Source organism: Patagioenas fasciata, chromosome 4, assembly GCF_037038585.1.
Source record: "Patagioenas fasciata isolate bPatFas1 chromosome 4, bPatFas1.hap1, whole genome shotgun sequence".
Taxonomy (NCBI): Eukaryota; Metazoa; Chordata; class Aves; order Columbiformes; family Columbidae; genus Patagioenas; species Patagioenas fasciata.
Window position 1 is genome coordinate 75,982,082 of NC_092523.1, and position 15,472 is coordinate 75,997,553.

Here is a 15,472-nt window from a genome sequence, read left to right on the forward strand (position 1 = left end):
TCCAAAATTCCCAGACTTATATCTACAAATAAGTCAACAAAACTTGCTAAAATAGGATTGCGTGTTAGGATATCAACTAATACTATAGTGCTAGTTAGTAATGTGAGCGGTCTTGCTCCAAAATAACTTCTGCTCCCAGTATTGTCCTGCAAAATCTATCGTACTAAAGTTATCAAGTAAGCAACCCTTGAAGTCATTGCTAATTAGCAAGCCTTTCTTCATACTATTTCTTTTTTCAGGCAAAATTAGATAAAGGTGCTGAGTTGTACAAAGATGAAATTGATCATCTGAAAACACAGTTGGTAAAATATGATATGGAAAGAATGAAACAATCCAACTCTTTTGATATAAAGTAAGTTGAAATTTTACCTTGTTGCGATTCTCAGCTACTTGGTTCTTAGCTGCTTCTTTTCTTTTGTTTTTTCTGCAGAATAAGAAGCAACCATTCAGCATTAGGTGTCCTTTGTTTTTATTGTAGCTGGACTCCAAAGAAAGCAAAAAACATACATTTCTTGGGTTGATTACAAAACTTCCCTATACACCCACCAAAATTTTGCAGTCAACCCGTGTTCAGCCATAAGTGAAATAACTTATGACAGAAGAAGCCGAGGGGAGAGCAGTAATTGAAATCACTCTCTGTATCCCTTCTCCAGTGAACTAGAGCAAATAATTCTAGCCCAACTTTTGGTTTTCTGCACTTTACCTAAAATCTAATTAACAACGAGGTTTATGTAGTTTAACCTGTATAACTTGAGTATGTTTTGTATCTGATAAGTCATTTGGAAATCAAACTAGCTCTCCTGCAACTGTAATAATTACTAAATTGAGGCTTTCTTTTTTTTTCCTTTTTCTATTCCTGCCCAATACAGACTTGCTAATTATAAAGCTCTTGTAGAACACCAAGAACAACAGTTAAGAAAGCTGAAAGAAGAACTTCGAAGAGCACAGCAAGAGCAAGATGCTACTGGTAAATTCAAGATAAATATAGGAGACTCTTCAATGTTAAACATCAGTTTTAAGGTTATAGTTAAAGTTCAGATTGAGATGCAGGCCTTTTACCTCAAAGGGTATGGGGCAGTTGGGACTTGTAACCTAGTGAGGTTTTACATATAAAACCATAGGACGGAATAGGCTAAAAAATACATTGTCTTGGCTTTAAGCACTGTCCGAATAACACACACATCCACATAAAACTCTTTTCCAGTGGTGCTGGAAAAAGCAGCTCCTCAGCCATCCCAAATGCCTGTTACTTGTGGTGGTGGCAGTGGCATCGTCCAGAGCACACACATACTTGTTCTGAAATCTGAGCAAGCGAAGCTACAGAAAGAGAATTCCCACCTCAAGAAAGAAAATGACACTCTGATAAGGTAACTATAAAGCTCATCAGCAACGTGTCAAATCATTTGTTGCTATTTAACTACGCATGTCATTAGTGTTTCTTTCTAGGACACCTATAGAACTAATTATTATTAATTTTAGATGTCCTAGATTCTTTCACATCAAAGACTTTTACTTAAAGTTGGTGAATTATTGTTTATGTATATATGTCTTTTGAACTTTAAAGTGCTCTCTTTCTTTCATAAAGTGTTCTCTTAAATGTTAGAAGATACACTCGAAGTTGTATGTTGGAAGGAACTTAGCTTAAAAAAATAAAGTTCTGCCTCTGAAAGCAAGATACACAGGTTGCATTGCCATGTCTGTGGTATGTCACCTGAAAATACAGAAACTGCCAGCAATTTGTCTTTATTTAAAACAACTACTTTAAGTTCTTCTTCATTAATTCTTCTTTCAGTAATGAGCTTCAACTGAAAGAGGAACTTAGAAAATGGAAAGAAAGAGCCCTAAGATGGAAAGAACAATCCTCAAGAGAAACCACTCGAGGGATGGTACCAAGGTCTCCACGGAAAACAGTGTCATATTCCCTTAAAGAGCAAATGCCTTCAACCTCCAAGGAACCTATTTCTCAGGAAGCTGTGATTCAGGACATATCAAAGCCTCTACCACTGACCTGTCCAACCAATTTATTTGATAATTCCAGCTTGGTTACACTAACAGGTACGTAATGCAGTGACTGTCTCCTATTTTGGATTTGGAGAGGCAAAATATAAGGGGTAGTCTGTAAGTTGAGGGTAAATGCTCTGTATTTTCTGCATTCCAACCTGAAACTTGCATAGTGACAGAGTTTTCTTGAATGGTTGGTCAGCTGATTGTCTGACCAACTTAGCTGTGAAGCCTATGTATGCTCTATAGAAAGTAAATACTCAAGTCTTTCACCCCCTGAAGACTTTTACTGCAGTAGAAGTGTTGATGACTGACTTTTAGTGAATTAGCAGAATATCATTAGTAGATAGCCGATGCTCTAAAATGTTTTGCCTTTTAATTTTATGTTGGTTAGGCACAGACTTCTGGTAAAACTATTGAAAGTTAAATGCTCTTTAAGTGTTTTCTACACTTAAAGCTAGTAGACGTTAGTCCTAGCTGTTGAATCTGCCAGTCTGCCTGGCTCCAGCTGGAGTAATAGCTGTTTTGAGAACTTTGGTTCCTCAGCACTACTCAGGATTTCTGATATCTGACCTGGGTGACTGTAGGGAAAGTCTCCTAGGGATCTATGCTGGCATATTAATGCTACTGTCCTCATCATTACACCGGCTTCTAAAAACTTGCTAAAGGCCCTAGCAGACATGTTGAAGAGTTAACCAGTTTTCAAGACATTAGAATTCCAAAAGAATGTGACTTGTTGCCATTTCATGTGATGGTCAACTTGGTAATGGTCCAGGCTTCCTCACAACACAAAGCTCCTCAGAGGCCAGATTTGATAGTTGATGCTAGTCAGGATTAAATTGTGGTATTCCTGCTGCTTGTCTAACTGAGAAAGCTTAAGTGTTACTTTAACGCTCTTGTCTTCTGTACAGATACACGATCTGCAGGAACAGAGCCCACAGAAGAACATCTTAAGCACTGGTTTGGAAGTTCAGAGAAAGATAAAGCCCCTGACTGCACCACCCAATAAAGGCACTTTGTTCTAAGCTGCCTTTGCAGTGGCTACAACCAGAATCTGATAGATAATTGCTTCAAATCAAAAGCCATCAGCCTCTTCCACAAACTGTGGGAAGAGATTCAATAGCATGCAAATCCCTTGCTGCCTTGGAGTTGCTTCCTTTCACAATTGGAAAAGCTGGAATGCAAGAACAAAAATGGAAAAGCAGTTATGTTGCCCACAGCCTGCTGGTCTGATGATGTTCTACTTTGGTGGGGTTTTTTTTTGATGGTGAAGAAAAAAAAGTTAATGTGTTGAAAGAAAATCAAACAGGAGTGGATCACAAACTAATCTATGGAATTTCTCTATCTCAAACTCTTCCTTCTGTCATTCCTGAAACAATTCTCTTCGGGTTGGTCAGTATTTGTATGTCCAGAGTGCTGCTGAGTTGTAAAGAATGATGCTATTTGTTTCTTGGCATACGGTTTTTGTACCATGTGTTCTCTAACACCACAGAAACTGCATTTTCACCACAATTTTAACCTCTCGGGACATTACGACTGAAGTTAGTAACTTTTTGTTGGTAGGGCACACAATCAAGGGTTCCTCTTAGAGTCCTTATAATATTTCTGCAGCTCAGCCAATTATGGTGTCTAGAGTAACTCTGTATTTTTCGTCATCTTTCAATATGCTTCCAAGTCCTGTCTGAAGTCCAGTATTAGATTTTTTTGGTAACAGTAAGCAGTGGACCTGACACTTCTGCTGTTCTAGTGAATGGAAAGTAAACTGGATAATCAGGGCTGCAAGACAGATTGTTTTACTGGCCTGCTTATCTGCATTGTGAGACTTTTTTTTTTGTATGTTTTGTCTAAGATTTGTTTTGACAATAAATTTTATTGTGCTAAGTACTTTGCTGGTCACTTCACTTGTGCTCTTATCTAAGGATGTTGATAACTTGATGTCCTTGCTTGTGAAAAAATAAAAGCTGAGGCAGCTTCCCCCTCAAAATTCTGGCAGAGTCAAGGTCACACTGTGGCCAAACAGGACAATCTGTGGTGCGATTTGATAGCAGAGGTACTCGGGATCATGTCTCAGAACGCATTTGCATCTGCTTCCCGAGGGCTGTTGTTGGCTCATCTTTTTGTTAAAAGATTCTATGACAATTCCTGTGTGTGCAGGTTGGCTTGATGGGAAGATCATCCTGCTGTCTGCAGCAGCAGAGGGGATTGGACCAGCAGCTGCTACAGTAAACTGGAGAATGTTTGTTCCTCTGTACCCAACCCAGGTCTCTAATGTGAGCTTGTCCAATGACACCTGCACCAAATGAGTTATTGAATTAATAAACTATAGATAAAGGCAGAGCTACCCACTGAGAAACCCAGGGAGTAATATAGTCACTATACTGTGTCATACTTGCTTTGTGCTGTTTGAATTTCTGAGTCTTCAAGTCTGAGTGGTGACATCAGGCAAAGATCAGGGCAAGATTTGAGAATACCTGCAACTGCTTTTCTATACTATCTATACCTTAAATCCAGTATCTCTGCAGCTTTGTCCTGGGAGAAGGTGAGAAGGATAGAGAGAATATTTCCTGTTAGAAGGCTGGATACTGCAAAGATCACTACAGTGAAGCCAAGGTGCTTTACCTACATTAATAGCTGGTGTAACCAAGTCTATGTGATACTAACAGCACTGCTGCAACAAGGTTCACAATGAGCAACTGTGAGAAATCCTTTACAAATGTTATTTACTTAATGATAATGATAAACAGAATTCAACATATGTATTAACTTTCTGGCTGCCTTTTAATTCATTTTGACTGTTTTTTCCCCTGCTACTTCCTTCTTCCACAGCAAACGGAGAAACTAGTAGAGTTCTCCTAGTATCTCTGTAAGATAATCAACAATCTAGGAAAAGCTCCCATAAGGAGGGTTTTCGCCAGACTAGTTTCTCATGCATGTGGATAAGAATGCAGAAGACTACTGATCTTGACACTTGCGTTAAAATATTCAGTTCAAGGAGCAGGTAATTTTCCTGATCATTTTACTTTGTAAACACCCAACATGCCATGGAAGGCTGGTGTACTTAACACCACTATCCTCTTAAGCTGCATTTGAGACACTTATTCTGAAGATTAGGGGCTACAGCCCAAGATGTCTGAATGCTTTTGACACGGAGGTTACTTTGTTAGCGTAACTGTTGATTTATCAGTGATAGCAATGCAGAAAAAGCACATTTTAAAGCAAGCATCAAGAAAAAAGGAGTATCTGGTTAAGTATAAAAGGAGTCATGCTTCTTTTAATATTGCTCTATTCCAATGATTTGGATGCAGAGGCTTTTCACAAAGCTTATATACCACCATTCCTTTTTTTTATGACTTGTGCCTTTACCTGTCAAATCCCACAACTTCATTTAAATCCAACAATACAGACAATTCTAGCCTGACATGTTTGTAACGTGCTTGCTAGTGCACATGCAGCTAATAAGGGCAATAATATAATAATAGTAACTGTCTTAGTCTGGTTGCTGTTTTTAGACTTTACTTATGGATACCTTACTTCAAGGAAAATATTTAAACCTGTCTTACACCATGCATAGGTACTTAGTTGTCCCCAGACTGTGTAGTAATTTGACCATTACTCCCTGACAGGCCCAAAATGAAAAGTGAGAGATCAGCTGCCTTCAACCTTTATTTCAAGCCAAAAAAGGAGATTAGGGTTTTATTTCTGGTAAGATCTGAAATACCTAAACATAAACTGCTTCTCTAACTTGTATTTTTCAGGCTTTTGCTAAAGAAGCGGCCAAAGTCATTGCTACAGACATCAATGAGTCTACGCTGCAAGAACTGGAGAAATATCCAGGTAAATGACCTACAGCAGGCATTAGTTCAGCTCCAAAAAGTTTTGTTGTAGACTGGCTGAAATATAATTTGAGGATAGGACAAACTTCGAAAGGCCAGAAAAAATGGAAAATATCCAGATTAATTCTTGAGATGTTGGCATTGCTTTATTCTGTAGTGTGGAAGGACAGAGAATCAGCATGTAAAATACTGCAACAACAGCCTATCAGACAGAGTATTGTTCCAGGTATGTGCAATAACTTTGAGTTTCTTGTGTTACAGAAGCAGTTGATTTCTGCTTCCCAAAAAGGCACCCATTTCAATTACCTTTTGAGATCACATCACTCTGAAAGGCATGGAATGCTTTCCTCTGATTACACAAACTAACATCCTGTTAGACACCGGATATACTTCTTGTCTTACATTTTTATGATCCATACTTGCCTAAGGAATGCGTTAAAAGGATAGCTGTCTAGTAGCACTAGATAAGCCTGTTCTGTTTGTACAAATGCTCAGGCCTGAAGGTTGCTTTCCCACTGATATCACAGGAACATACTTCAAGGAGCAGGTTTTGCACAGCTGTGTTTCTTAATCGTAAGTGACACAAGTGCGGGATATTATATTCAAAAACACAACAAACCACACCACCGCATTTTTTTCCATCTTGAAATAAAAAATAAGACTTGGATATATTTTATAACTGAAAATGCTTTCAACTCAATTTGATAGAAGGGAGTGGATTTCGTGAATTCCTATTACAGGGTGACAGTCAAATAACACAGCTGTTAGAGTGAACATTGGTCTTTGCTAACTGGAGTTCACCACCAGCAATCCCTTTGTAATCCTTGAGGAACTTCAGGACTTTCCAGGTTCATTCTGAAGGTGTTTAAGAAAGCGTTACATTTTTTTTAACTGTGCATGTTTTTCTCTCTGCCAGTGTGTTGACAAGGAAAGAGATCATTTTCTTTATCAGTCATTTCTAGCCTTTTGGTATATGATTGGTTAAGCTATAATTCATCAAGCCCTGGCATGTTGCGGTCTTTGAATTTTATCCAGGAGAGGTAATTCCAGTGCTGATATTAATCACCACCCTGTAGTCTAATTGCATCATTATACGCAAATCTCTTCAAAACTGCCTATATCCTTTAACAAAGGCTTATAAAGCCTGTTCATGGACTCGTCACTTCGGCTTCAAAAGAAACAGGGTTTTATCCATTTCAGATCAAATTCTCCCATAATTTAAACATCACTCAGATGCTTTACAGACAGCTTTACAGTATTTCATAGCATTGTGTACATTGGATGAGAGCTCTGGAGGCCTTTTAGTCCTGCCCACCTCTCAGAGTGGCTCTGGTTAGTGCAGGTTGCACGGGGCTGTGTTGAGTCATGTTCTGAACATCTTCAATGAAGGAATTTCCTCAACAATTTCTGTAGGTACCTATTGCAGTTAAACTGCCTGCATGGTTTTAAAATAATAATGATATTTCTAAAACAAACAAAACCTCAAACAAGAAAAAATGCCCACCAAAACGCAAACACACTTTATATTCTGTCAGACCTTTCCATGTTTTAACTTTTCTGTTGCCTTTCATCCTTTCCCTGTGGGCCTCTGAGAAGTCTGGCTCCATCTGTTATAGTGTCTCCCAATAAGTAGCTGTAGACATTTATTAGACTGTGTGTCACTAGTTGCATATGACTAAATTGTGAAAAAACTACGCTTTGGGTCACAGCTGTGCTCTGCACTAGATGTGATCTTTCGAGGTCCCTTCCAATCCCTAACACTCTGTGGTTCCATCCATACGCAGCACATGCTGTGACAAAGGGTCTCAGTGTCCTGGGAGCCTGATTGTACACACTGAGGAGGTTACTGGGGAATGCCCTGACTCTTCCTTTTCCGCTTATCCAGGTTTCCTTTGGATGAAAAGTTTGGGTATTTGAGAAGTGAGCACAGCTCAATCTTTACATGCAGTTTGGAGTGAAGGTGCAGGCAAAGTGTATCGTGAATTATGCCTATTCCATAGTAAGGTTTCAGCCTTGACATAGGTGAGTAAAGCTAGTTGTCTTAAGATTGCTGGAAGATACTTAAGTAAAATGAGTTAAAATAATGCACAGACTATATAATATAGTATTACAGCTCATCTGGAAGTGTAGTTATGTTACTTTGCTCTTTCCACTTCTGTCCCAGAGGTGGCACAGCTGTGGTTGGCCCTACAGCAGTTCTGTTAGAGGCGCTGGTTCTATCGAAGTGTTTGGAAGTATGTTTTGCTAACATACTGTTAAAATTGCCATGAATGACATGGGCTGATTGCCTATGAATACAGTTACTTAAAAGAAATATACACAACTCCATTTATCAAGTTTGTGAATGAAGCTGTATGCAATTTCATATGTAGACATTTTAAATACATATATATGTGGGGGAAGGAATTAAAGAATAAACACTACTGAGTATGACCAGTAATCAGACAGCACAGGGAAAAATGTACAATATTTTGTGCATGTTTCTGTAACAATTGCCATGGTTTTAAAATGATTGCTGAAGCTTTTCAATCTTAGCTGAAGCATTAATAGAAATTTTTTGATCTCAAAAAAAAAATGGAACGTGTATAGTTAAAATCAGGCTTCGTATTTGTAGAAGTTACGTTTACTTAAAATTGCTTTTAAAATGGGACAGTACTTTGGATGTTGGCTTCCTCAGGCTTACTATGGGTTTAACTTTTACCTTTAATCATGGTTGGAGCATTCTGATCTTGTGCAGTTTGTTTATGGCATTTTGAGTATCCAGTATTTTAATAAAGTGACCCTGGCAGCCAAGCAGGATCAAGTTGAGGCAGAAATCCAAAGTTATCGAAAACAGCTCCACCAGTGTTCACTGACATAAATGCAAATGTTAAAAGCTCAGGCTGGCAGGATGGTTTCAATGGTTTCAGATTTGAGTATGAAGGCTAAAGTCCTTCTGTAGTAGATGTAGAAGGCTTACCTTGAAAAGAGAATCTCCCCACTGCAGTAACACAGGAAACTTGCACTGTGTATTCTGAAAATATAATTAAGAATCAGAGAGAAAATTCATTATGCATATTGCATGTTCAACTTCATTAGTTAACATTTCTAAGTTCACTGGTGACTGTAATGTACAGATGCTACTCAGAAATGGTGGGTTTTTTTGGTGAAAGAGCTCCTGCAAGAAAAGGAGACACTGTCTGCTTTTTACATTGCACTAAAAGTACAGGTGTAGATTTCTTCAGTGGTTGTCTGAGAAGCTGGTGAACCCAAAAAAAACCCCAAAATTGCCTTATTAGCAATACTTTCCTGGGCATGTTAACAGCTACAACTCTGAAACGTGTTCTAACATCATGGGCTTTTCCAGCAGACTTGTGGGATTAAAGAATAATGCTGCTTAATAATGGTCTTGTGACCTCTGAATTCACTGGCCTGTTTTTAATAGAACTGGGTAATTCTGCTTCTTTTCCTTCCACCCCAGTGATAATACAAAGAGGATTTTTTTGACTTTTCAGATTCCACGTCAAACTTTTCTCTTTTGGGGGAGGGGGAAAGAGACTTCCCTGATGCAGAGTATTTATGGAAATTGTAATCTGAACAAAAAAAAGTGCTTTTTTTCTCTTATATATGTAGCCATCTCAATTCTGTGTAATGCAACTAGAAGCAAAGTAGCAGCGTGTTGCATTTCAATTTGCTTTCACATGCACCCGGTGTAGCTTGCAAAATGAGTTTGAAAAAGCAGCTCTGTCTCCTGTCACGTGTACTTACACACAAGATGGACACACTTGATTTTTCTTTAAGAAGTAGAAATAACTTGGTGGGGACACCACCAATATATTTTTTAAATTCTCCTGCCTGCTTCGAAGCAATTATTCTGCATGCACCTAGCGAAGAATCATCTAGAAATCCTCATCCAGCTGCAGTCTGAGAGGATTGTGTGCAGCTCCCCCATGGCCCTTCCCCCAGCCAAGGGAAAGGCAGTCCAGGGCTTGTCCATCGCTCACACCACGGTGACACCTGTTTGACAGCCCGGCCAGAGCCACTTGTCACCCTCCCCACCGCCCTGCCGGGACTCAACCACGGTGGAAGCCCCTTCGGTGTTGCTAAGCTCCACGCTGAGGTTTTTCCTGCTGCTCTGGTGAAGCGGTGGCGTTGGAGGAGGAACCGCGGCTCCAGCAGCGGGGAGGAGGAGCCGGCGCCGGCCCGGCGCTGCCGCTGCGGGCGGGGAGCGGGTTCTGCCTACCCGGCTCCGTGCGGAGGAACAGGAGGGCAGAGAAGCTGCCCGGGGAGCGGAGCCTCCTCTCCCATCCCTGCCGTTCCCCAGGTAAGTTTTCTGCGCTCCTGCGTGGTTGTATCCCCATCCCCTGCGGCCGGAGGGGCAGCACGGGGGCCGTCTGCAGGCAGGGAGCTGCGGAGGGGGGGGCGCAGGATGTTGTTGCATCAGCGCGCGTTTACGTCTTTCTGGGGATTACGATGATGATGATGTGTGGCTTTGGGTTGTCTGCTTTTTTTAAATTATTTTAAAATCTTCCCTGAACGTTAGTTGCTTGGCGGCGGTTGTGGTATTTTATTTGTATTCCCTTCTGTACTGTGTGTGTGCCAAGCAGAACGCTGACAGTGTCCAGGGCAATAGAGCTAATAATACAGCCATGCACACGCTGCCCTGTCAGTCATCTCTCCCGTTCAGCTCTCCCTCTCTTTCCTCCTCCCTAGCAATAAAAACAAGTCAAATGAGAGGATCTAATAATGAAAACCTTTCTTGCTTCAAAATAAGGAGAGTATATTTTACAGGGAGGTACCGAAATATGGCTGTTACTGGCTGGTTTCCATGGTACAGGCGTTAACCTTGTGATACGAATTGTGCTCCGTGATTTCTTAGTCACTGATTTTGTTTGTATAGCGGTGATTTTTTAATATTTTTTTTTAAACAAACAAATACCATAAACCCCAAAATCCCCCACCTATGTGTGCATAAACTAATTACTCACTTTGCTCTCATTAATCCAACTGGTTGTTGCTTGCAAGTTGCAGTATCAAGAATCTGACAGCATGAAGACCTGTCACAAAAAACAGCACATACACTATCAGACTCCTCCTTCACACCTGGAAACCATTCCTGCTAAGCAGAACATCCCCTCTCCTTGCTTTGTTAATCTTTTCTTTCTTATATGCTACTGTGACAAATGCACTCAGGAGCTGAAGTTGTTGCGAGGTGGACTTGGGTTTCTTGGAAGCGTTAACGTATTTCATGTCAGCAATTACGTGACCCCCCCCAGAACTGGGATGTTGCGCATGCAAGACTGAATGGAGAGCAATATCCTTCTGTCCCTTACCCACATGCACCCCTTCCAGAACTACAAAATTAACTATATATACCTTGGGGAAGTGGTCAGTGGGAGGCACTGGTAGGTTGCTGGTACTTCCTGTCCCAGCTTCAATGAAAAGATGAACAGTCCTATGAAAACGTAAACAAAATCACTTATTTCACTAAAAAACTTTGAGACCACAACTGCTTTGTTCCACAAGTAGCAAATAAAGAAATAGACAAGTACTGGAGCTTGAACAAATTAACACTTTACACTTTAAAATGAAATAAAGTAAAGCTGTTACATTAGAACACACTGAAAGTGTTTGCCTATGGCTCTGTATTCTTCTTCTATGACTTGGCCATATCTCAAGCCAGTTTCATACCAGAACAGCTCACACAAAACCACCCAGGTGTTACAATAACCCCTGTCTTTGTTCATGGCATCAGTTGTTCCCAATTATCAAACATATAATTATAAATTGAAGGCTTGATAATTGTGAGAATAGGCTCTTTGACTTGCTTCCAGCAATTCAGTAAGGAAGCAATTTCTTGGGTCAAACCTTCTGGCTCAACATGAGCAGTGCTTTATACGTCCAGAGTGATGTAAAAGAAGATGCGGTTAGTACTGAAATGTAGTTGGTAGAGAATATATGCACACCTTTGGTGTACCAGAGAAGAACTCTAGCAAGCCTTGTCTTCAGATATGTGCATGCAACTCTTGCTGGCTCAGACCTGTGAAATTCCAGTAAATATTTGGACAAAAAAATAATTCTGACATATAGAAAAGTTCTCTGTAATATCTCTCATTAGCATCTACAGGACAAGAAGTGAAGCAGTTAGACTAAGTAAATGCAATGACAATTACCCACAAACAACTTGGACCTTATTTCCTGCTATGAGAAGTATCTCCATGGGATATAAGCAGTAAAAACCAACCACATTTTATCAGCCCCACCTGAACACAGAAGGCAAGTTGTGCGTGGATCTTTATTCAAAAAGGCATCTTCTGTTTCTTAGATATTTGGTTAATGTGCTTGTGAATAGTGATGTCTAAGAGAACCATGTTCTTGAAAATTCCCCTGGAAATCAAGCTGGATCTGGTCAGGTTTAAGTCGGGGAAAAAAGTGTCCCCTGATGTGTTTGCTTTAGAAACTATGGTCGCTGTTCTTAGCTTTATGAACTGGTCACTGGCACTGCCACGAATACAGGGCCTGGGACACTTTCAGAACTAATGGTCCTGGTAAGTAGTGTTGACAGCAAATAACCTTTATCTTGTGCTGATAAGAGGCACAAATAGATATCTATATATATATATTACAGCCATACTTTTAAAGATGAAATAACAAGTTAGCACAGATCACTGTGATTCTAAAACTCAATTTGTTTCTTTTAGTGCTTTTGTAAGCTACTAAGCTTACTGTTCTTTTGTTAGCTTCTGTCTTTTGTTCTAACATACAGCATGCAAGAAGCATTCCATTCCAAACTGGGCTGTCAGGGTTTTTTCACCTGATCTATGTCAAAAGAAACAACATCACTGAGAAGTTGTTTATCTGGAAAATAATACTTGCTTCTCTCTAACTTTTCTGGCTTTATTACTTTACATAGGTTTGCAACAATGGTAAAGGAAGATATTGTGAATGACAACGAAGATCCTGTGCAAACAGTATGTGACAGAAATGGCATGATTGCCATGCACGAGCAAAGCAAGGTGATTAATTAGAATCTCAAAGTACAGTTTTAGTCAGAGGGAACCCTCCTTTTCATCTGAAGGGAATACCATCTCAGTGGGAATTTCTTACAATTAAGAAATGTTCAGTTTTTAAAAGTCTGTGGTATGTTGGATTGCTGGAAATCAGCGGTTGTGATTTCAGCTTGAAGTGGAAAATGCATCAGTGTACATTTCACAATCAGCTATGGAAGAGAATTGCATGGACCTAGGATTGTGCCTGTGAGTTCACTTGCTGAAAGTTGTTCATGCATGTCTTCATTTTATCTATGAAAAAGGATTAATTATGCATATTTCCATTGTTCTTGGCAAATTCTATGGCTTTGAAAAAGATTTGCAGTATATGCAAGAAAGAATAAAATTCTTAACATAGAAGGCACTTTAGGGTAAACACATAGTATTGACTGTAAAGATACTGCATCATGTATCTTTATATACATGGGTAGCTGATGATCACATAATCACAGGATAGACTAACAAGTAACTCCATGCTGAAAGCTCACAAGATTTGTGTTCCAGCTGTGACTCTGAGTAAGGGGACAGAAAGAGAGAGAGATGAGACAGAAAAATAATGGGAAATGTGGAACTATTAGTGGGGGGAAATGCAGAACTATTAGTGGAAGAGGGCCAAACCACAGCATAGGCAAAATTCCATGTCCATGCTATGACAACGAGCTGACATAAAGGTGAATAATCGTAAGGGAAGGTAGATGATTAACTTGTCAAAAATAAGGACCCTAAAATGAAATGAGACATATCCAAAAATGGTCAAAAAGTGCTTTGTCTATGAATATGGATAAGTAGATGGCTCAGTATAAGAGAACAGTTTCAAGGAACCATTCTTCAAGGAAATAACTCCCATGGTAGTATTTCTCCATCTCTACCTTGACTTACCAGCTTGAGTGTTCCAGCAATGGATCATGTGAGTAATGCTTGCATTGGCCAGCTCTTCTGTTTCTTTCATCTTTGTCTAATCACAAGGTGGTTTTGTTATTTTGGTTCAAGGCTTTGCAACAGTAGTTATTGATGAGTTATATTAAAGACACTGTCACAGTGGAATTATGCTAATCATTAACTGTATTGTGGGATCCAGTCTAGAAGCAGAACCCTATTCAATTGTAGAAAATGTTGATAAATATTTAGCTCGTAGGTAAGACAAGCTGAACCTGGCCTCTTAATATTGTTTATTCATCAAGTATGCTGAATGGGTGCTATTTGTATTGGGACAGGAGTCCTGCCAGTTGCAGGTAAAAAGGCAAATGTCCCACAGTCTCTCATATGCAGTTCTTTGTGCTGTGCAAAAACATGATATAACCAAAAATCCCAAATTTACTACAAAGCTGGACCGTTCCTACAATGACTGCTTAGTTAACGTAGTCACCTGTAGACAGTGTAGATCTAGTCCAGCGCAGCTCATTTCAGGTCTTGCATGCTACTTCAAATGTATTCTGTGCTATTTCTGAGGGAGTCTCATTGTTTTCATCCAGGAGGGACCAACAGCAGATGCCAAAGGCACTGATGGGAATATACAAACAGAAGAAACTGCTCTCTTGAATCACCGCGCTCAGCAACTTCCAGAACCAAAAGCAGGGTCTTCGATACCTGAAAGAACATGGAGGCAAACATTTACTTGCCCTCCTCAGGGTTTACTGGCCCGAACAGTGACAAATGGTATGTAAGAAAGACAGAGCTTATTTAAACTGAGAAATGGCAAATGAAGTACTCATTTCTCTGGATATGATGATATCTGTCTATTGTTCTTGAAAATAACGAAGGGAAATAGCTATGTTTTGCACATCACACTTATGTTTCAATGTTTTAGCAGAAAAAATAATGAAGTGAAACAAAGATTTGATTTAAAGTACAGCTTTTGTTCTTCCATCCTCTCTTCTGCATTTAATGTGGTAGGTATGTTTTTGCATTGCAAATTGTTTTCATCAGAAGACTGACCTCCTAATTTTCATCTTGATAGTTCGTTTTGGTGTGAGAGCATTAAGATTATTACAAACACAGTGGCATTTTTGGCACACCGGCTGGCTTTCTGTTTAATTGAAGCAAACAAATATGGGGCTTTGTAGTGATACCTTCTTTTGTTTCTTAATACCCCAGGCTTGCAAAGGCAAGAATCCTAATTACAAGGCAAACGGACTCATTTTGTTTGAGATTTGCCCTGCACTGAGGGCTCACAGAAGAAAATGCCTGGCTAAGCAGTTATTGCAGACCTTTCCTAACAAAAGACTCTACCTGCTTCCACAGCCTCCCTTCTCTCTCACTTGGGATTCTTAGGTGTTTGTGTTTGGTCTTTCCTCAACTAAGATTAACACATTCTAAAAATGCGATGCATTTTCTTATGATTATGAGAAGGGGGATTTATCCAACACATTTTTTCTCTCCTTCAGTCTTCTACTTTTATACCAATTTATGTCTGTTCTTTTTGGATAACTGTAGGAACAGGTTTGGGAACCTGAAAAGAGCATAACGTTTCCACATATTTTACAAGATTTTCTCTCATATTTTGTAATATTTTTCACTTAATGTTCTCATAATATTGTTGAGGACATGTTTTTCCCCTTTGATTGCTGTATGAAGGGAAGTATCTGTACCATTTCAGCCTGTCCAGAGACA

The 15,472-nt window shown here is 39.6% G+C and overlaps 2 protein-coding genes and 1 long non-coding RNA gene across 6 annotated transcripts in view; 2 read left to right on the plus strand and 1 right to left on the minus strand.

Moving 5' to 3' along the window:
- CENPE (centromere protein E) overlaps nucleotides 1-3,885 on the plus strand; it is a 35,011-nt gene extending 31,126 nt beyond the window's left edge. For all 3 annotated transcript variants that reach the window (XM_065837682.2, XM_065837683.2, XM_071808232.1), the window contains 5 exons: nucleotides 240-352; nucleotides 870-967; nucleotides 1,205-1,367; nucleotides 1,793-2,055; nucleotides 2,913-3,885. In XM_065837682.2, the coding sequence (XP_065693754.2) occupies nucleotides 240-352; nucleotides 870-967; nucleotides 1,205-1,367; nucleotides 1,793-2,055; nucleotides 2,913-3,010 (735 nt within the window). In that variant the 3' untranslated portion in view covers nucleotides 3,011-3,885. The remainder of the gene's footprint in view (nucleotides 1-239; nucleotides 353-869; nucleotides 968-1,204; nucleotides 1,368-1,792; nucleotides 2,056-2,912) is intronic.
- On the minus strand, nucleotides 1-14,447 carry LOC139827856 (uncharacterized). The gene is made up of 5 exons (XR_011738941.1): nucleotides 14,229-14,447; nucleotides 11,190-11,268; nucleotides 10,802-10,870; nucleotides 8,794-8,847; nucleotides 1-424 (listed from the first exon to the last, which is right to left on the minus strand). It is a non-coding gene; the product is annotated as an uncharacterized lncRNA (long non-coding RNA).
- The window catches only part of SLC9B2 (solute carrier family 9 member B2), a 20,782-nt gene continuing 15,072 nt past the window's right edge, over nucleotides 9,763-15,472 (plus strand). Inside the window, exons 1-4 of one of the 2 annotated variants that reach the window (XM_065837685.2) lie at nucleotides 10,043-10,137; nucleotides 11,932-12,089; nucleotides 12,727-12,829; nucleotides 14,335-14,518. In XM_065837685.2, coding sequence (XP_065693757.2) covers nucleotides 12,737-12,829; nucleotides 14,335-14,518 — 277 coding nt within the window. In that variant the 5' untranslated portion in view covers nucleotides 10,043-10,137; nucleotides 11,932-12,089; nucleotides 12,727-12,736. Of the gene's footprint in view, nucleotides 10,138-11,931; nucleotides 12,090-12,726; nucleotides 12,830-14,334; nucleotides 14,519-15,472 lie in introns of both variants that reach the window. The other variant, XM_065837686.2, reaches the window with a different exon arrangement.